The following is a 20400-nucleotide window of genomic DNA, read 5'->3' on the forward strand; positions in this document are numbered from 1 at the left end:
TAGCTCTTCCAGATTGCAGCCGGAGGCCAGGCTTCTCCTCCATCATTTGCACTTGATTAGTCTTGAGGAAAAGAAAAAAAAAAAAATAACTAGCAAAGCCAACCCCAAACCACTTTTGGTCTGTTTCCTTGTTTTGGTCCCTTCCTTAAAAGAGAGCATTGCCTTGGGGAGATGCCCGCCTCACGCTCAGCCTGCTCTGCTGCTGTGGTCTTGTTTTTTTTGATCACTGCTGAATATCCAGACCCAGGCAGGAGCATATGAAATGAGTCTTATTATCTAAGTGGTGAAAGGATGCCCACAATGCTAGCACCAAAATGTGTAAGTATAGATTGCATCCTTCATTTCCCTTGCTTTTCCATCACTCAGCTCCAGCAGCATCCTTTGCCCTGACAAACAGAGGTTGGCTTTTGTGCCTGGGGTCAAAGTCACGTGTAGTTTTCAAGGCTGATTTTCTTTCATTCCTGTTTGGTTGGTGAGTGTAGTGTAAGCAAGGGGCTTTATCCATCATGACAACGCTCTGCATGCGGAGCATGCAAGAAACCCTCCCAGCACTGGGTCCCCATGCATCCTTTGCCCAAGTCCCAGTGGGAAGGATGAAGGTTTTCCATACTCCCATGGAGAGGAACTGGGTGAGCACACAGCACACCCAGGTGGGAATCCAGTGCCAGTGTTCATCCATGGTGACAGGTTTGTCCTCTTGGTTCCTGCCTGGAGAGATGTGTCTGCAGGGCTGCTGGTCTCCTCCACTGCTGGCGCCTCCTCCTTTGTCTTTCTCTTTTTGCTTTTAAAGAAATTTTGGGAGCGGGCAGTGAGGATACATTGCAGCTCCATTATCCTGGGAATGGAAGAGGGCGAAGCCATAATGGCCATTAGGGCTCCTTTCCCAGCTCCATCTCCCACTCCTCGTTCAATAATTTCCTTAATGTTTGGTCCTAATGGAGCAGATTATGACTACTATTTTATTTTATCAAGAACACCTATTGCATGAAAAGGAAGAGGGGAACCGGAGGCACGGTTGGACAGGCAGCTCTCAGCAAGCTCCACGTGCTCTTTTTTTTCACTATTATTATTGTTGTTGTTATTATTCCTGGCAGACCCAGGCGCAAGGAGCCAGCTGGAGCTTTCATCTCACCGCCTCCATCCGTGCTGCGGTGGTGATGTCTCTGGGTGACCTTGGGTACAATGGGAGGTGGTGGGGCTGGGTGTGCTTAGGGCCGCTGTGGGGACTGAGCTCTTCCATTCTGCGTCCCCCAACCTTGCTTCAGTTGCTGTCCCAAGCCTTCATCTCACTTAATCTGTGCTGAAATTTCCACAGGATGCCCTGGGAAAATCTACCCAGATTGAGAGTGACAGCATTGAAAGCGGCTGGAAATGGGTCAGAAAAAGTTGCCCGTAGGACTGTTTGCCTATAATAAACCCGCTTGCTGCTTTCAAAGACGTTGCGGGAGAGCACAAACAAACCACGCTCTGCTTTAAATGCTGCTTTTTTATGGCTCAGTGGCGACTTCAAAGCTGGCCCTGCTTGGGGCGGGCTTCACCCTGCAGTGCCAGGAGCTCTTGTCGGTGCGGTCAGGCTGCTCCCAGCCCGCTTCCCCGGGCTGTTCCGCAGTCCCTGCTGAGCCCTGCTGCTTTGTGCCCACAGGGAGGGATGATCGCGCTGCTGCTCTCCATCCTCTGCTTGGTGATGATCCTCTACACCCGGCGGCGGTGGTGCAAGCGGCGCCGTGTGCCGCAACCTCAGAAGAGTGCCAGCGCCGAAGCGGCCAACGAGATCCACTACATCCCTTCGGTGCTGATTGGGGGGCACGGGCGGGAGAGCCTGCGCAATGCCCGTGTGCAGGGCCACAACTCCAGCGGCACCCTCAGTATCCGCGAGACCCCGATCCTGGATGGCTACGAGTACGACATCACTGACTTGCGGCACCACCTTCAGCGCGAGTGTATGAATGGCGGCGAGGACTTTGCCAGCCAGGTCACCCGCACTCTCGACTCACTGCAGGGCTGCAATGAGAAGTCCAGCATGGACCTCACGCCAGGTCGGGCAGCAACGGGGCTGATTTGGGTTCATAGAATCATTAAGGTTGCATGAGACCACTAGGATCATCTAGTCCAACCATCAACCCATCACCACCGTGCCTACGAATCCATGTCCCTCAAACCATGTCCATCTTCTCTTCTCCCCATCATTGCATATATATATAGTGGCTCTCCAAAACCCGTCCTGTTGACACGGTTTGGGTAAGCTGCAGTGAGCTTCCTAAAACTCTCCAGGAGCCTTCTTTGCAGACCTGGCTATGCAGGAGTGCCCTGAATGTTAAATCTCCACATTTAACCAGGCTTGGTGGATATGCTGGTCCCACTGGTGATTTGCACTGGGAGCAGGCTGGTTCACCAGCCCCAGTCACTTTGTATGGATGCTGGGGATCGATCCAAGGAAATCTTTTTCTCACCTCCCTTTTGTTTTTCTTCTTTTTGGTCTTTCTCCCTGAAAGATGTTGCCTTCAATTCTTCCCGCCCAGGGAGTGATAATGCAAAGCTGTCCCTGATGAACAAATACAAGGACAACATCATTGCCACCAGTCCCGTGGACTCCAACCACCAACAGGCCACCCTGCTGTCCCACACCTCCAGCAGCCAGCGCAAACGCATCAACAACAAAGCGCGAGGTGACCACTGATGGGGTGGGACAGGATGTGCTGCACTGTGCCTGCCCGCCCTGCAGCCCTTCGTGGCAATGCAGGGATGGGATGTGTTTGTTGCCACAGCTGTAACTGTGCTCGGTGTCACCCACAGCTGGCTCAGCCTTTCTGAACCCCGAAGGGGACTCGGGGACAGAGGCAGACACTGATCCCCAGCTTACCTTCTACACAGACCCCTCTCGGAGCCGGCGGCGCAGCCGAGGTGAGTGCAGAAGGGTTGACAGTGAGCATCCCTCACCTCTGCCCTGTTTTCTACTGTCCCTCTCTCCTAAGATGCTAGGTTTGGGTTTGAAATGCATTCTTTGTGTTTTGCAGTGGGGTCCCCCCGCAGCCCTGTGAACAAGACCACTCTGACCCTCATCAGTGTGACAAGCTGTGTAATCAGCCTGGTGTGTTCCTCCCACATGAGTTGCCCCCTTGTTGTCAAGATCACCCTCCATGTCCCCGAGCACCTCATTGCTGATGGTGAGTGACCGCAGTCCTACAATTGCCAACCTATGCCAGCCATGGGTGGGAGCTGTGATGGAGGGGAGGAGAGTTGATGGAGAGGACAGGTGTGGGGTGGGTACAGGATGGAGGGGAAAACTGTGGGATGAAGGAAATGAGTGTGGGCAAGGTTTGGTGGAGATGGGCATGGCATGGTGGGGACAAGCACAGGATGGAGTTGGGTGTCATAGGATAGGGGAGATGGGTGTGGGATGCAGGATGTGGATGTGGGATGGAGGGGGCTGTCATGAGAGGGATGGCATCAGCACAACAAAAGGATGAGTGGTGGCTGTTGAAGGTTGGCTGGTTTGGACACTGGATGGAGGGGGCTGTCATGGTTTAGAGAATAGTCTGGGGTGGAGATGGGTTTGTAGGACAGAGGGGTTCATTGTGGGGCAGCGGGAGCCTGGGATTCTTGGGATGGAGGGGACCATTGCAGGATGGAGGGCACTGTAGTGGGATGGAGGAGATTATTGCGGGCTAACAGAACACTGTCATGGGATGGAGGGGACAACCACAGGGATTGGGCAGAGGGGAACAATCATGGGGTGAAGGGGCACCATGTTGGTGCGGAGGTGACTATCATGAGATGGAGGGTGCTGTGATGGGATAGAGAGTGCTATTGCGGGATGGAAGGGGACAGCTGCTGATTGCCCCCCGGGCGGCAGGGAGCCGCTTTATCCTGCTGGAGGGCAGCCAGCTGGACGCCAGCGACTGGCTGAACCCGGCGCAGGTCGTCCTCTTCTCCCAGCAAAACTCCAGCGGCCCCTGGGCCCTGGACCTCTGTGCCCGCCGCCTCCTTGACCCCTGCGAGCATCAGTGCGACCCTGAGACCGGTAAGCGGGGGATGGTGGGGGTCCTGCATGGCCCCCGGTCCCTGATGTGCACCCTCTTTCTGTAGGTGAGTGTCTCTGCTATGAGGGCTACATGAAGGACCCTGTCCATAAGCATCTCTGCATCCGGAATGAGTGGGGGACCAACCAGGGGTGAGTATGCCCAGCTTGGGCTGCAGCAGTGAGGCAGGGCTGTAGGAAATTCTCTTTAGTGAAAGAGTTAAAAGCAGCTCAGTGAGGCCTGAGGTCAGAGGGGTGTGGGCTCTTTGGCCACTCGGCAGGAGGGGAGGGTTGTATTGTTCAGAACAATGAGAGCTGAGGTGCAGCGTGTCAATGAAGTCATTAGGTTTCAGAGTAAACAACCCTCCGGAGAGCATCGGAGCTGCTCCTCTTCCTTTGCTGGGCGCTCCTTCTGCATCCTGCACCGGGAGATGTCTGTTCAGCATCCTTATATCCTTGGAAGCATGAAAGAAAAAACTTCTGATGTACCTTAGACATCAAAAACCTGCAGGCACGCATGCACCAGCACCTCCAGCCTCTTCCTCTTCCCCTTCACTCACAGTGCCCAACACCCTCTCTGAAGTCATTAGTGCTCACAGCAGGAAGAGAAAGCCATCAAGAGCTGGCCTCAGCATCCCTGCTGTGCTTCTGCCTCCCTCTTAGCAGGGCCCTGCTGCTCAGCCCCAGCCCCTCTCCCCTTCTTTCATTTTAAAGCAATTTAGCAATTAACCCCCATGCTGGCCATGGAGGATGAGGTGGCTGTTCTACTGGGTGACCAGAGCTGGGCTGGGCTGGGGACAGCTTGATGCTCATGGGATGCATGGATGGGGGATGTAGAGCAGCATGGTTCGGTCCCCAGTCTCATCCCCAGAGGACAAGTGTCTTGTAGGGATGTCTGCAGCTCCCCATGTCTTCCCCTGCTTCTTCCACTGAGCAGCACTGAGTGATAAGGACGGGCATATGGGGGTGGGATTGGTTGCCCAGGACATGTTTGGTGTCTCAGGGTGGGTTGGAAGGAGCTACCCACAGCTTGCCAGACCCGTACCTTGCGCACAAAGCAAGGGGGCAAATGACTTTGTCTATCAAGGCTGTTCATAAACACATGTAATCATGTACATAGTTGTGTTTGCTTCCTTCTGCTCTGCTTTTTGCTGCTGCTGGGTGTGGGACTGCAGCCTCGCTGCTTCCATGCACCTTGCTCTTCTCTAGCTTCTTCCTGGCTGAACTGCTCCATCTAAAGGGAGAGGGGAGAAAAGGCTGGGTTTTGTGGGGGGGGGGGGGGAAATGCAGGTGGTAGCAAGCTGGAGAGAAACCAAGGGCAGAGAGGACAAATGTGTTCCTGCCCTTTAAGGAGTTGTTTGTTCTGCTTAATTCGAAGGGGTCTTCAGCATCATCTCAGGTGGCCTCCAGAGGTCCCTTCCCACCTCAGCCATTCTGTGGTTCTTCTGAGATACTGAAGTTATACTGTGACGAATCATACACAGCATCTCACACCTTCTCTTCTCTCTGGGGCGGAGAAAACAAGCAGATCTTTGTCCTTCTTCCTCAGCCCCAGACCATCCTGGAGCTACCCATGGCTCCCCTGTGCTCCCCAGAGGGCTCCAATGCTGTGGGTTGGGGTTTCCCTCGCTGTCCTTGAAGAGCCCCTCCCTCAGGCCATGTGAAACAGGGATCATTTTGTGCCTCTGCCTTGAGCCCATCAGATTTTAGTTTCAGCAAACGGTAGCAGCAGAAACCAACAGCAACTCCATCATCCCTGCCTGCAGCTTTCACTGTTGATAGGATCTCTGGAAAGTGTGGCCATGTGAAGCATTTTGGTTTAAGCTGGCTGTGTAATGGGTATCTTTCTGGAGATGCTGGAAATCAGCTACTCCATCCCGCATCCCAAGGGGGGCTGATGGCATCTGAGTCATTTCTGGCAGGTGTTTGTTTAATACATTCCTAACCCCTCCAATACTGCGACCCCAATCCAGGCACTGAGTCTGGCCCCATAGGATCCCGTTGCCTCTGAGCACAGGGAAGGTCAGAAAAGCAGGGGGCTTTGGGACTTTATTGGTGACAGCAGTGAGGCTTTGTGTGCCGCATGTATTTTGGGTACCACGCTGAGATCTGTGCCATCCCAATGCATTTCTTACTGAACGCATCTGGTCCCTAAATCAGCACTAGTTTTTCAAGTATGAGGTCTTTTTGATCACGTGCAGCAGATAGATTTGATCGCCTGCATTGTGTGCTGCTCTTCAGCTGCTTTAAACAAATCTGCCTTGCGCTGTTTGTTTGATAGCAGTCTGCTTTTCTGCTCTGCTCTGCATTTTTGATTAGCTGCTTTTTGGCTTTTCCTCTAACGTTTCTCAGGTAGGAGAGGTGGTTTCCAGCAATCCGGCCAACTTTGTTTGAACCAAATTCCCGTGGCTGCATCACGGTATGACTACCCAAAATCAGATTGCTAATTGTGCCTTCAGCTAGCAAGCTGTTTCCTGCCCACATTCATACTTCTTGAGCCCATGGATTCATTATATGGTGTCCCATGGCTATCCCATCACCACATGTTCTTCTTACCCAAGGCAGCACAATGAGATCTTAGATCCTCTACATTTAAGGGGATCAATGTACCTTTCCATTTTCCACTGTTTTTGCTCTTCACTATTGCACGGGGAAATGTGGGGCCCACTGGAGTGGTGGAGTCACCATCCCTAGAGGTTTTTAAGGAGAGGGTAGATGTGGAACCAAGTGACATGGTCTGAGCGGTTACAGGTTTGGGCTGATGGTTGGAGTAGATGATCTTAGTGATCTTTGCTATCTTAATGATTTGATGGTTCTATGAGTCTGTGAATTCCACCGCTGCTCTCCAGGTGAGACCCCTCAGCCTGGTAGGCACTGCATCAAGGTGGGCTCAGACAGCTATGTGAGGGCAGATACCTCCTTTTCATACCTTTCTGCTACTGCTTGAGACCCTCTGAGGTGGTGCCATTGGTTTTGGGTATCTCTCCCCCTGTGCACCCAGTCACGTCCATCCCCATGCACCCAGTGGAGCAGCCAGGGGCACAGCGAAGTGACAAGGACAGCACTTTTTCTGCTTAAACTCTTTTTGCTTTTTTTTTCCTCTCCTTTTTCTTTTTCCCCACCCTTTTTCTGCCTATCTTTTTTCTCCTCTGTCTCTTTCCATCCCCTGCTGTGTGCCTCAGCTCTGCAAGCCTGAAGGATGGCCAGATAAAAAGCTCCTCTTTCTTTTAGATCCTTTCACCAAACCAGCCCTCCGCCTCCTCCTCCCCGCCCCATTCTCCTTGCAGATTTACGGGCCCGGAGAGAAAGTGCCAGCATTAGCATTTTTAATAAGAGCTGCTTGGAAGGGATGGCAGCAGGCAGGGAGGTGGGAAGCCGAAGCCTGGGGGAAACCCTTGCAAGGCAGAGCTGAAACCGGGCTGGTGGTGGCACTGGGATGGGTGTTGCTGATGGGAGATAATCTCTTGGATCACATTTCAGGTTGGATATTAGGGAAAAAACTCTTCTCAGCAAGACCGGTGAGGTGTTGGAACAGGCTGCCCAGGGATGTAATGGAGTCACCATCCCTGGAGGAGTTGAGTGAAAGAGTAGATGTCACACTGAGGGATGTGGTCTGGAGCGGTCTCAGGTGTGGGTTGGTGGTTGGACTGGATGATCTTATCGGTCTTTCCAACCTTAATGGTTCTCTGACGTCTGCCCCCTGCCCTGCACAGCTGTGCCTGCATCTGGACAGTGTCCTTTGGGTCTGTGTGGGGTGTGGGTGCTGCAGATGTGTTCCTGATGTTCTCTGAGCTTGAAGCCACTGGGGAAGGGCTGCAGTGGCCACGTTGGCTGATGCTTGGCTGCAGGGGGTTCAGCACAGCAATCTCATGCCACTGTCTGGGTGGGAGTCCCTAAAAGCACCAGCAGCACAGGGACCAGATGTCAAGTCACCTATTTTCAGTGCTTAATCACCAATTGGTGGCATTGCAGCCATGCTCATGTGCAGTGATTTATCAGCACCTTCTACTCAGCCCCTTTCTCCCTTCCACCAGCTCAGCACCACGTATCTTGCAAAGATGCTCATGGTGGGGATGCATTGCAGAGACTTGTCCATAGGAACTTGCTGATGGTGTTGGATGAGCTTCCTGGGTCTTGTGCCCAGCGAACCCCATTTTGTTGGTTCAGATGCCTACCTGCTTGCCAAGGCTTGCAAAAGGAGCCAAGAGCTGTCCTTTCTGGCCTGTTTAACCCAATCTGATCAGACACAGTACTACTTCTAATCTGTCAGTGTTCACTTGGTGGGCTCTGAAGACCGTGCAACACAAGCACCTGCAAGCAGAGCAGCAAGGAGCCTGCAGTGATGCACAGGAGAAGGAAGGTGGAATGAAACAGTGGCAGAACCACGGGGAGGAGGGAGGAGGCAGCTATGGAGAGGATGTGTCCTCATCTTCAGCAGCAGGAGTAATGAGGCAGCAAGGGGGGGACTTTCAGCTTCATGGGAGGAAGAGTCAACGTGGAGCTCCTGGAGAGATGCATTGGGTGGAGTGCCCTGGCTTAAAGCCATCACTGCCTGACTTTTAGGCATCATTGGAAGTTGTGTCCTTGAGGGGCTATTGAATGGCCTTGTGCTGATTTCCACCTTGCAGGCATATCTAGCCTACATGGGCGCAGCACTCTTGTATCCCTGGGCTGGCCACCCTGCCTCTGCATCACTGCTGTGGGCTGAGCACTGCTGGAAGTGCAGCGTGGCTCTTCATGACCGTTTGTCCAGCCAAGCTGATGAGGAACAATACCTTGCCTCTGCTTTTGTTCCCAGCCCAGTGCACTCTGGAGAAGAGAGAATAAAGCCCATCTGTGGCGGTGTGGGAAGGTGTATGTGGGCAGCATTCAAGGAGCTGGCAAGATGCAGGGAGAGCACTGCTTCCCATCCACACAGACCTTATCCAGGGCACTGTGCTCTGCTGCTGGATGTAATCCTGTGCCTGGTCACAGAAGTGCCATTGTGTCCCAGGCAGGAAATGAGCAGTGCTCTAATCCTGCAATCAGGATTTTTTTTTATGTCCTTGCTGAAATAACTTCAGATTAGGAATTGAAGTGCTTGTGCAGGAGAGCTGTAATTGCCTTCAGAGAAAATCCCCGGGCTCACCAGGTGTTTGCCATGCTGCTCGTGTGGATGTGTGCCCTCAACGGACGTTTTAAAGGTGACAGGATGAAGAAATCTCCAACTCTGAGCTCGTTTCGCAAATGAGATTTGGTTGGATCTGGTTGTTTCTCCACTTGATTCCTTTTTATTTTATTGCTGGTCTCTGACTCGTTAGTCTCTCTGCAAATGACCCCATGCAAGAGATGCTCTGCGAAGGATGCTCTGCAAAAGACATTCTGCAAAGGATTCTCTTCAAATGGGGCCATCCTGCATGGGCTGCACATCCCAAAGCATCCTGGCCATGGCTGCAGCTCTCCCTAGACACATAGCAACATTCCCATGGTGGGAATAGGAGGGTGGTACCCAAGGGTGCAGCGCTGCGAGGCTCAGGGATGCTGCAGGAGCGGGAAGAGAGGGACTGGAGCCTACTGTACCCCAAAATAAAGGATGAGATATGCTGATGACTGGGGGCACCAGATGTGTAGGAACACATAAATCCTAAAGATTGCCCCAAATTCCCCCACTCTCCCAAAATCCTGGATATGGAATTATTTTACTACCTTGCATGTGCATCACGGGTACTTGCTGCAATGCAGATCTGGGGAGGTGTTTTGGGATGCTGGCGTGATGCTCTCGTGTTTCTCTTCCAGGCCCTGGCCGTACACCATATTCCAGCGTGGCTTCGATTTGGTACTGGGTGAGCAGCCCTCGGATAAGATTTTTCGGTAAGCCTGCCTTCAGCTTCAGCACCATTCCTTGGGTCTCCCTTCCAGACACCAGCACTAGTTGTGGGGAGGGTACAGCAGGTGGTCCCCCGTGGCTTGGCTGAGCTCAGAGCCCTGTGCCACCACCTAGGGACACGTGAGCTGGAAAGATCCTACTGCTGCTTTTTGGGGTCATTTGGGTGCATTTGGAAGATTTGTTCCCTCTTGATGCATCTCACAGGGCATCTGCCTCTGCTGCCTCCCCCTGCTAGCCCTGGAGCTGCAGCAGCCACGGACACCTTGGAGAGGAGGAATAAATACATGAATAATCCCTCGTTATCCTTCCTGCTCCCCACGCTCCCCAGCAGCGTGCTCCTGGCAGATGGGCGCTGGAGAAGCCTGTATCCAGCTGGGGATAGATTTGGGACCAGCCTAGCTCCTTTTGTAGGGGAGGGGACAGGTTTGAGGGCTGTGTTTCAGCAACAGCACTCCATGCTCCGCCCTGGCGTGGTGTCCCTACACCAATGGGGTTTGGTGTTTCCCCACATGCCCACTATCCTCACAGGTTCACCTACACGCTGGGGGAAGGCATGTGGTTACCACTGAGCAAGAGCTTTGTCATCCCTCCGGCTGAGCTGGCCATCAACCCCTCGGCCAAGTGCAAGACTGACATGACAGTGATGGAGGATGCCGTGGAGGTCAGGTGGGTGTGAGCAAGGTGAAGGCAAGGCTGTTTAATAGTTTCTCTAGCATATATGCTGGTGGTGTGGTTTGGCCGTAAGCAAAGAGGCACCCCAAAGGACATAGGGGCTGGTGAGAGCTGGGTCTCTCTTCACCCCACATTTTGCAAGTACGCCTTGTTAGCAGCAGAGTGGTGAAACACCTCCTACTCCCCACAGGGAAGAGCTGATGACCTCCTCCTCCTTCGACAGCCTGGAGGTTCTCCTTGACTCCTTTGGCCCTGTCCGTGACTGCTCCAGGGACAACGGGGGCTGCAGCAAGAACTTCCGCTGCATCGCAGACCGCAAGTTGGACTCAACGGGCTGCGTGGTGCGTGGCCAGCTTGGCATGAATATTTGTTGCAGTAGGAGCTGGTTTTGGTGCAAGTTGTGGCCTTTTCATATTTCCCCGACGTTATTTTCTGATGGAGGGGCCTCTGAGAGCACCGCCCCCATCTCACCCCTCTCTTTTCCCTCCACCAGTGCCCGACGGGCCTGAGCCCAATGAAGGATGGCACGGGTTGCTATGACCGCCATGTTGGTGTTGATTGCTCTGATGGCTTCAATGGGGGCTGCGAGCAGCTGTGCCTGCAGCAGATGGTGCCTCTGCCTGATGACCCTCTGCTCTACAACATCCTCATGTTCTGTGGGTGAGCACCCCATTATCATCCCCAGCTGGGATAACCTTGATCCCCACTGGTCGGGCTGCAGCTTATGGTGGGCCCTATTGCTGGCTTCCCAGGTGCATTGAGGACTACAAGCTGGGCACAGATGGGCGGTCATGCCAGCTCATCTCAGAGTCATGCCCTGATGGTGTGGACTGTGGTGAGCCCCGTGAGCTGCCCATGAACCAGACGCTCTTCGGGGAGGTCTTCTATGGCTACAACAACCACTCCAAGGAGGTGGCCCCAGGGCAGGTGCTCAAAGGGACGTTTAGGTGAGTGGAGATGTGGAGAGATGATCACCAGCAGGGGTCAGCCTTTCCCATCCTCTCGGGAGCCCTTGGGTCTCCAAGACCCTGATTCAGCCACAGTTGGCCAAGCTTTGCAGGAGGTGGATGGGTTGTGGGTAAGGGCACATCTGAAGATGGCCACCAAGAGCCGTGATGGCCTTCGTAACTCATGACCAGAGGGAGAGCGTGGTGCTTGGAGGAGTTGTTCCCTGCCCTGTCCTCCTCTCCCCACTGTACTTCCAGGCAGAACAACTTTGCCAGGGGCCTGGAGCAGCAGTTGCCAGATGGGCTGGTGGTGGCCACCGTGCCCCTGGAGAACCAGTGCCAAGAGGAGCTCTCAGACCCCACACCTGACCCCGAGTTCCTCACTGGTGAGTGAGCCCAGCCATACCCTCATCCTCCTGGGGATGCTGAAAGATGTGATGCATTCAGCCTGGCTTCAGCACCCATTGCCCACCTGCATCAGCAGCTGTAAGGGAAGGTGATGCATTTCCCATATCTCTTTCAGCCAGCAGCAAACAGGGGGAGCCTATAACATCACTGCAATGGGTTGCCTTCTGCCAGCTTGTCCATTTACGAGGGAGAGGCTGCAAATTAATTGCGTGGTGTAAAAGCTCAATTGTCCATCAGATAGTTGGGGAATTTGCAAAAAGGCTTTTTTTCATTCCAGGCAGAAATGTTTTCCAAATAGTTTTCGTTTGATTTCCGAATCAGAGTCACTGGTGTAAAGAAGCATTTTAAACCACAAACATATTTTGGTTTGTCCTGTCAGTGCTTTATGGGGCATGAGGACTGAGGTGGGGTCCTAGCTCTGTTTGGCAGTGCCTGTAGGGTATCACAGATGTGACTTAAGGCAATGCCACCGCGGCCACAGCATTCTGAAGAGACTGGGGACTTCAGTGGCAATTATTCCGAAGAGGCAGAAGCCAGCAAATTATCCTATTCATTTCCCACTGCTCTGCTGGCTCTTTGTGGCTGATTAAGAGGGTGGGAAAAAAAATGGAAAAGAAGTGAAATCTGTGCTGTCAGTAGGCAGATCTGGGCATCGCTGTGAATACACAAGAGGCAGAGCTGCTGAGTAAGGAAGGGCTGTTTTTGCATAAACACTTTGCAGGGAAGAGCAACGCTTTGAAGCTGTTTGTAGCAGCCAGCACTGAAGGAAGAAGCACTGCAAGGCAGAGGACTTCATCCTCCTTATCCTCTGCCTCCCTTCCTTGCTGAGGAGGGGGGGGATGCACGTTGTTTTCCTCCTGAACTCCTGCTGTGGGGCTGTTTAGCAGCAGGACTCGCTGCTTCCCTGCTGAGCAGAGGTGTGCCATGTGGGATGCGTGGCAGTGGCACCTCTGGGGAGGAGGTGGCTGAGTCCCAGCATCCTTCTGCAGCACACTGTTGGATGCTCTGGCCACCGAAATGAAGGCTACCAGAACCCTCTGTTCCTTTTCTTGGGCTTTGTTGCAGGCTTGGTTGCTTCTTGGTCACTCTGCTCTCAGGAGCCGGGTCTGTCTCTGGGTTGAGCACCCTAACCCTCATCCTGGCCATCTCGGGAGGGTTTCAGGTCTTGCCCAACTCCAGCATTGCCATGATGCCCCAAGGGCCATAGGAAGGTGATTTCCCCGTGAGCACGTGTCTAGCTCAGTCCCCAGAGCCTCTGGGTTGGCCACAGTCATGGTGTGATGGTGACTAGGCATGCCAACAGCTCATTTAGGAAGTGCAGCTCTCATTAACAAAGCAATTAGCACACCTGGGCACGTCTGGGGAGGCAGGAGGTATGTGGAAGAAGGCTCGTTATCTTCTGTATATGCTGGCCAGCAGGATGAAGTGAGCCCACGGGTTTTCCTTCAAAGTTTCAGTGTTAATGAGTGTGGAACAGCTGATGGTAGGGATATGATTTGTGCTGGCCCTTCCCCTGTGTCATCTCACCCCGGTCATGGTGTGAGGGACTGTGGCTGCTGTGGTTACCCCATGTCCAGGCACCATGTCCTCTCTTGGCAGGGATGGTGAACTTCAGTGAGGTGTCGGGGTACCCTCTGCTGCAGCACTGGAAGGTGCAGTCTGTCATGTACCACGTCCGGCTCAACCAGCTGACCATCTCCCAGTGTAAGCATGTGGGGGGAAGGGCAGCAATGGGATGCACCGCCTGCAGGATGGTGGGTGCGATGGGCTCCCAGCCCCAGCAGGTGTGGAGGGTCCAAGGGCTGTGCATCCCCAGGGATTTGAGCATCCCCTCATGTTTTCTCCCCAGCCTTCAGCAATGCGCTGCACTCTCTGGATGGGGCCACCTCCCGCAGGGACTTTGTGGCACTGCTGGACCAGTTTGGCAACCATTACATCCAAGAGGCCATGTACGGCTTTGAGGAGTCCTGCTCCATCTGGTACCCCAACAGGCAGGTCCAGCGGCAGCTCTGGCTGGAGTATGAGGACATCAGTAAAGGTAGGAGCCCCAGGACGGTTCCCATAGCCACCCCTGGCTGAGCAGGAGCTGGGTTTGCCATTGGCACAGCGGGCACAGTGCCCAGCCTTTGCAAAAGCTGCACCCCACCTCATTTTCCTATTTCCACCCGGCTCCCACTCACTGAAGCTGGTCCAAGGACTTCGTGGACTGCAGCCAGCATCAGCCCCGGCCAGCAGGGAAAATAAATACCCACATCCCTGGGGAGATGAAAGACGAAGGCGCTAATCCCACCAAGCTGTCCTGTCTGATTCTGGACTTAGCTGCTATTTGCCTTTAATCCTGTTCCTTCCTTTCCTTTGTCTCCTCCGTATCTGCTCTCTTCCACTCGCATCCCGGGGCCAGACTTTCCTCCCGCTGATGTGTGCTCCTCTCTCGGGTTGTCAGCACTTTGCTTTCACTTTTTTTTTGTGCCTGCACACCAGTGCTGTACCAGTCACCGGGCTCTGGAAAAACTGGGTAGGGGGTTGGGGGACCCCAGCACAGCTCTGCTTTCGCTATAGAGGAGCAAGCATCTGCAGCCTGCTTTAGAAACAGCACAGGCAAGGAGAGAGCTGGAAATCTGGGGCACCGGGGACCACTTGGGTGTAAAACACTCATTTCTGAGCATGGATGCTACAGGCTCCTGGAGCCTGGGCTTCTTCCCAAGCCCACCTGTGTCCAGCCCTACTGCTGCTTTGCTGAGGGCTGGATCCAGATGTAGCATCTTTTGATTGCGAGTACATGTTGTTTGGGGTATTTTTTTTTTGTTGTTTTTTGTTTTTGTTTTTTCCCCTCCTGCAATTTCCTCCTCTTTGATTTTCCTGCTTGGAGGCTTTTCAGGTCTGGCAGTCTCTTTCCACCCACAACATCACATTTTGGTTTCACTCTGGCACCTGCCACTTTCCCTCCTTTGCTTTTTGTTTGCAAACGTCAGGAGCTGGATATCGACTGAGAAATTGCAAGAGACATCTCATTCTCTGGCTCCTCTGCTTTCCCTCTGTGCCTGTGAAGCTGCAATTCACAGCCAGCCCAAAGTGATCCAATTCCAGCTCACTGGGGTGGCTGAGCAGTGCTCCCGTATCCAGAGCTCTGTTTAACAGCCCTGTTTTCCTCGCGGGGGTCTCAGAGATTGGCTTGGCAGACCCTTCCATAGGAAGTTCTTCCCACAGAGCTGTGGATGTGCTGCCAGAAGCATCCCACAGCCACAGCTGGCAATGCCCCCAGTCTCCTTCGCTTCTTCCCACCCTACTGCCATGTCCTCTTCATTGCTATCCTCTTAAGAATCACCTAATTCTTGGGGACAAATGCAAGGAGGCAGGCATGAAGCAAAAGGGATGTACTCCCCGTGCCTCTGTGAGTGGGGGCTGCCGGCCCCAACAGGGGCTTTTTGGGAACCGAGGGAGCAGAGAGAAGAAATCAGAAGTGAAACTGATTTGGAGGGAGGAACCAGATGGGTCCTCCATGAGCCTCTAGCTGCAAGAACAAGGCTCCCTCTCGTGGGGACCCAGTGCAAGGGTGGCCCATCACCAGCCAGGCAAAGGGCTGAGGAAACTGAGGCACAGAGGATGCCAGGGTGGACTTTGCAGTCCTGATTTCTGCTCTTGAAACCAGAGGGCATTGCATCCCTGTAGGGGAGGTCTCTGGGCAGCCTCTCTTATAGGAGTATCCCCTTTGCAATGGTATGGAGCCCATCCCTGCCCTCCTCTTTTCTCCCCTCCCCCAGGCAATTCTCCATCAGATGAGTCAGAAGAGCGCGAGCGGGACCCCAAAGTGCTCACCTTCCCTGAGTACATCGCCAGCCTCTCTGAGTCAGGCACCAAGCGCATGGCAGCGGGTGTGCGGATGGAGTGCCAGAGCCGCGGGCGCTGCCCCTCGTCCTGTCCCCTCTGCCACGTCACTTCCAGCTCTGATGCACCAGCAGAGCCCATCCTGCTTGAGGTCACCAAAGCAGCCCCCATCTACGAGCTGGTCACCAACAACCAGACCCAGCGGGTGAGAAGCTGGGGGTGGTGGGATGGCATTACGAAGCTCTTTGCGGGCAGCTTGCCTCGCACCAAGTTTTGGCAGCTCTTGCTGACCCCATCCCCAGGGTGGATGGACCACGCTGAACCATTTCAGCGTCACCCACCAGGGAACAGATGAATCATAGTGGTCTCTTCTGATCTTAATGATTCTAAGATCATCCAGTCCAACCATCAGCCTATCGCCACCATAAGTGCGTGCTCTGGTGGTGGGGTGCCAGTCTGAACTTACACCCTTCTCCTCACTCCCAGCTCTTGCAGGAAGCCACCATGAGCTCACTGTGGTGCTCAGGCAGCGGGGATGTCATCGAGGACTGGTGTCGCTGTGACTCAAGTGCCTTTGGGGCTGATGGACTGCCCACCTGTGCACCTCTCCCACACCCCATGTAGGTCCCTGTGTCTGGCCTCGTGGTACAATGGCCACTGGGGTGGTGGTAGGGGGTGGTGGGGCCAGAGTGGCTTTGTGGGGCAGGTTTGCCTACAGGCAGTGGGCCTTGCCCTCTCAAGGTGCTCACCAGCAAGCATTGTTCCCCAGCCTGCGGCTCTCCACCGTGCATGAGCCCAGCAGCACGCTGGTAGTGCTGGAGTGGGGGCACTCGGAGCCCCCCATCGGGGTGCAGATCGTCGACTACCTCCTCCGCCAGGAGAAAGTGACCGACAGGATGGACCACTCCAAGGTGGAGACTGGTGAGTGGGGCTCAGTGCAGGGAGGGTGGGATGGAGATGCTGGAGGACAGTCTTTAGCTCCCTGTTTGCAAAGGGGATGCTGCAAAATATTCCTTATCCCATAGGAGAGGAAGTAGCTCCTTCCTCTTTGCCATGACAATGAGCCTTGTACCGGGCCCACAAATGGTAGGGAAGAGCAGTGGGGTCTGTCTCCACACCAAACTCATGTGTGAGCCTTGGTCTGCCTTCGCAGCATGGTGGTGGGCACAGCCCTGGGGACACCAGTGTCATCATCTGTGGCATGTCCTCTTCACTCCCCCTAGAGACGGTGCTGAGCTTTGTGGATGACATCATCTCTGGTGCCAAGTCCCCCTGTGCCATGCCAGCCCAGGTGCCTGACAGGCTCTCCTCCACCATCTCCCTCATCATCCGCTGCTTGGAGCCCGACACCATCTACATGTGAGTCACCTCCTCCATGCGAACCTCCCTGACTTTGTGTGAGGGCCCAGGACCTGCAGCTTTACCGCTGTCCTTCTGGCCAGGTTCACCCTCTGGGGAGTCGATAACACGGGGAGACGTTCCAGGTCCAGTGATGTGACGGTCAAGACGCCCTGTCCTGTGGTGGATGATGTCAAAGCTCAAGGTGAGCCACTGACCTGTGCTGACCCAAGCCTTCTTGTGTGCCTACACAACTGGAAAACAGCCTCGTTGTTCAGGGCGTGGAGGCTTGGTTGGGATTTGGACGTGGGTTGGAAAGGCTACACATAGGGTACGTATGTATCCTGTGCCTGGGCATAGGGTTGAGTGTCCACAGGGTGATGCTTGGGACCAGTGACAGGGAGTTCTCCTGACTGTCATATTTCTACACTCATCTCTTGTCCTGGCTGCGATGCCTCCTTCACCCCAGACAAACACAGACACACTCTGTGCTGCTGAGAAGATGGATGAAAGGGTAGGAACTCAAGACAAGTTGAGGATGGGTGGAGAAATAGCTGAGGAGAATCTTGCTTGACCTGCCCAGAAAGGAGCTGATAGCATAAGTGGTGTCTGAAGAAATCCCAGTTGTGTTCCTTCTTTTAGATAAATGGCATTTTACTAACAGTACCTGATGTCACCAACCATTTCTCTTCCTAATTGGGTCAAACTATGAGAACCTAAACTGGATTGATTAGTCCAGCTGAGCCTGGGGAATGCCATCTAACTCTGTTGTTCCTCCACTGCCTTGATATGACATTAATCATACCCCAGGGGACAAATCTTGGCTCCAGTAAACGCCACGGAGGATTTGTCTCTTGGCTTCACTAGAGCTGAGCGTTATCCTAGTGGGCTTTGTTCTTTGCACCCCACTGAATACCCCTTGTTCTTCTGCCCAGAAATTGCAGACAAGATCTACAACCTCTTCAATGGCTATACCAGTGGCAAGGAGCAGCAAACCGCCTACAACACCCTGCTGGACCTTGGCTCCCCCAGCCTGCACCGCGTCCTTTACCACTACAACCAGCACTATGAGAGCTTTGGGGAGTTCACCTGGCGCTGTGAGGACGAGCTGGGACCCAGGTAGGCTCAAAAAGCAGTCCTGTGCATAGGTTTAGGACTTGGCCAACTCCCTTGAAGGCTATAATTGTGGGACTGGGTGGTGGAAAAATCAGTCAGCCCATCATACTCTGCCACCCCGCTAGGTCTATACTGACCATGGAGTTTGGCCTTGTCCCTTCGTGCTAAGCTCCACCAGGGCTGCTTCAGGTGGCTGTGGCCCCTCCAGTTGCAGGGCGTAGGGATGCCCTCCCACTCCCTACCTATGGAGCCAACCAAATACTCCCTTCTCCCCATCTCCTCTAGCATCTGTCTTTGAGTAATTCCTTAGTTATGTGGGTTTTTCCAGCCAGCTTAGCAAGCTGGGCTGTGAAGTTATGTGGGTTGCAGTGATGTTTTGTAGCATTTGGCCTCCAAAGAAATGGACTCTTCAGTCCCACCAGTAGTCAGGATTACTTCAAATGTACGTCAGCAGCAGTTCCTGGCTACGGAAAGCACAGCCTCCTGCAGTGCCCTCCTCTGGACAACTCTTTTTTCTGTTGCAGTGCTGTTTTCCAGCCCTGCTTCTCCAGGCTATCACTTATGGATTTCTAGCAGAGGATCAGAGATCCCCTATCCTCCACATAGAATCACAGAATCTTTTGAGTTGGAAGGGACACTCAAAGGTTTCTAGTCCAACTCCCCTGCACTGAGCTGGGACACCCACAGCTCCATCAGTGCTCAAAGCCCATCCAGCCTGACCTTGGCTGTCTGCAGGGATGGGGCACCACCACCTTTCTGGGCAGCCTGTGCCACTGCCTCACTGCTCTTACTGTAAAAAAAAACAAAAACTTATCCCTTATATCCAACCTAAATCTCCCCTCTTTCAGTTTGAAACCACTCCCTTGTCCTATTACTACAGACTCTGCTAAAGAATGTCTCCTCCTTTCTTGCAGCCCTCCTTAAGATACTGACAGGCTGCTCTCAGGTCTTCTTGAAGCTTTCTCTTTCCCGTGCTGCACAGTCTTAGCTCTCAGCCTGTCCTCGAAGGGGAGGTGTTCCATCCTTTGGGTCATTTTTGTGGCCGTCCTCTGGATGTGCTCCAATAGGTCCACATCTCTCCTGTACTGAGGGCTCCACATATGCACACAGCACTCTTGGTGAGGCCTCACCAGCACAGAGCAGAGGGGCAGGATCACCTCCCTCACCTTGCTGGCCATGCTGCTTTTGGTGTAGCCCAGGATCTGGGTGGCTTTCTGAGCTGTGAGAGCACATTGCTGGCTTATGTCCAGCTACCATTCACCAGTATCCCCATGTTCTTTTCACTACAGCTGTGCTCCATCCTTACATCCCCCAGCTTGTCCTGATAGCAGGGGTTGCTATAACCCAGGTGCAAGACCTTGTGCTTGGATTTATTGGACCTCATGAAATCAAGGTTCATGATTTCTCCCTAAGGGGAGTCAGAAAAATTCAGCAAATATCTGATTGTTCTCTTGCATGCAAAGTCTTCTAGGCACCTCTCCTAGTTCAGCTTTGCTGAGGTTTCCACCAGCTCCTCATTGCCACAGCACTGTGGGACCAGTAGGCTTGGATTCATGTCTCACCTTTGTTTTGAGCCCAGCTGTGGTGGTGCAACTCCATCCCCATTGCCACATGTGAAATCCATCCCCAACTTGAATGCACCATGACGTCTCTTGTGGTGGGTTTTTTTGTGATGAGTGCATCAAATTCCTTAGTTTGGGAATTTGGATTTGTCATGTAGCCACAAGCATTGCCAACAGTGAGGAAACGAATGAACCCCAAAACATGGGGTGGAAGCTGCACCCTCCAGACCCACGTGGCAGTGACATTGGCACGGGGTGACAAGAAATGCCACTGGATTATCCAAACATTACCATTTGCTGCATGAACCTACATGTCAGAGGGTGAATTCCACCCTCTGGAAATGCTCAGGATGGGAAGCCATGAGTTGCTGATGAATTGTTTGCAGCTCGCACTGCTTGGAAAGACGTTTAGGCAGCTGCAGTCAGATCTGGTGATGACAAATCTTGGAAAGCAGGCCTCCTGTTTGATTGTCTGCAAGGGCAAAGCAGCCAGATTGGTGGTGACAGGACAAATCACTTGCAGATGATGTTGTTTAGCCAGCAGAGAGTGCTTGTCTGAATGTTGCTGATGCTCCTTTGAAGCCATGGATCTGAACCCATGAGATTGGCTCTGCAGTGTTCTTCCACCTCCATGCTGTCGTGGCGTCT

At 53.5% G+C, this 20400-nt stretch overlaps 1 protein-coding gene across 4 annotated transcripts in view; it reads left to right on the plus strand.

The window, feature by feature from the left end:
• The window catches only part of ASTN1 (astrotactin 1), a 41765-nt gene that overhangs the window by 15624 nt on the left and 5741 nt on the right, over positions 1-20400 (plus strand). Inside the window, exons 3-22 of one of the 4 annotated variants that reach the window (XM_004943258.5) lie at positions 1643-2036; positions 2493-2666; positions 2794-2901; positions 3015-3164; positions 3854-4021; positions 4087-4171; positions 9794-9868; positions 10413-10550; positions 10747-10897; positions 11050-11216; positions 11309-11503; positions 11762-11889; positions 13511-13615; positions 13761-13949; positions 15673-15941; positions 16223-16356; positions 16506-16657; positions 16960-17095; positions 17179-17279; positions 18010-18193. In XM_004943258.5, coding sequence (XP_004943315.2) covers positions 1643-2036; positions 2493-2666; positions 2794-2901; positions 3015-3164; positions 3854-4021; positions 4087-4171; positions 9794-9868; positions 10413-10550; positions 10747-10897; positions 11050-11216; positions 11309-11503; positions 11762-11889; positions 13511-13615; positions 13761-13949; positions 15673-15941; positions 16223-16356; positions 16506-16657; positions 16960-17095; positions 17179-17279; positions 18010-18193 — 3203 coding nt within the window. Of the gene's footprint in view, positions 1-1642; positions 2037-2492; positions 2667-2793; positions 2902-3014; positions 3165-3853; positions 4022-4086; positions 4172-9793; positions 9869-10412; positions 10551-10746; positions 10898-11049; positions 11217-11308; positions 11504-11761; positions 11890-13510; positions 13616-13760; positions 13950-15672; positions 15942-16222; positions 16357-16505; positions 16658-16959; positions 17096-17178; positions 17280-18009; positions 18194-20400 lie in introns of those variants that run through there. The other 3 variants (XM_004943259.5, XR_003076469.3, XM_040704895.2) reach the window with 3 other exon arrangements.

Source organism: Gallus gallus, chromosome 8 (genome assembly GCF_016699485.2).
Source record: "Gallus gallus isolate bGalGal1 chromosome 8, bGalGal1.mat.broiler.GRCg7b, whole genome shotgun sequence".
Taxonomy (NCBI): Eukaryota; Metazoa; Chordata; class Aves; order Galliformes; family Phasianidae; genus Gallus; species Gallus gallus.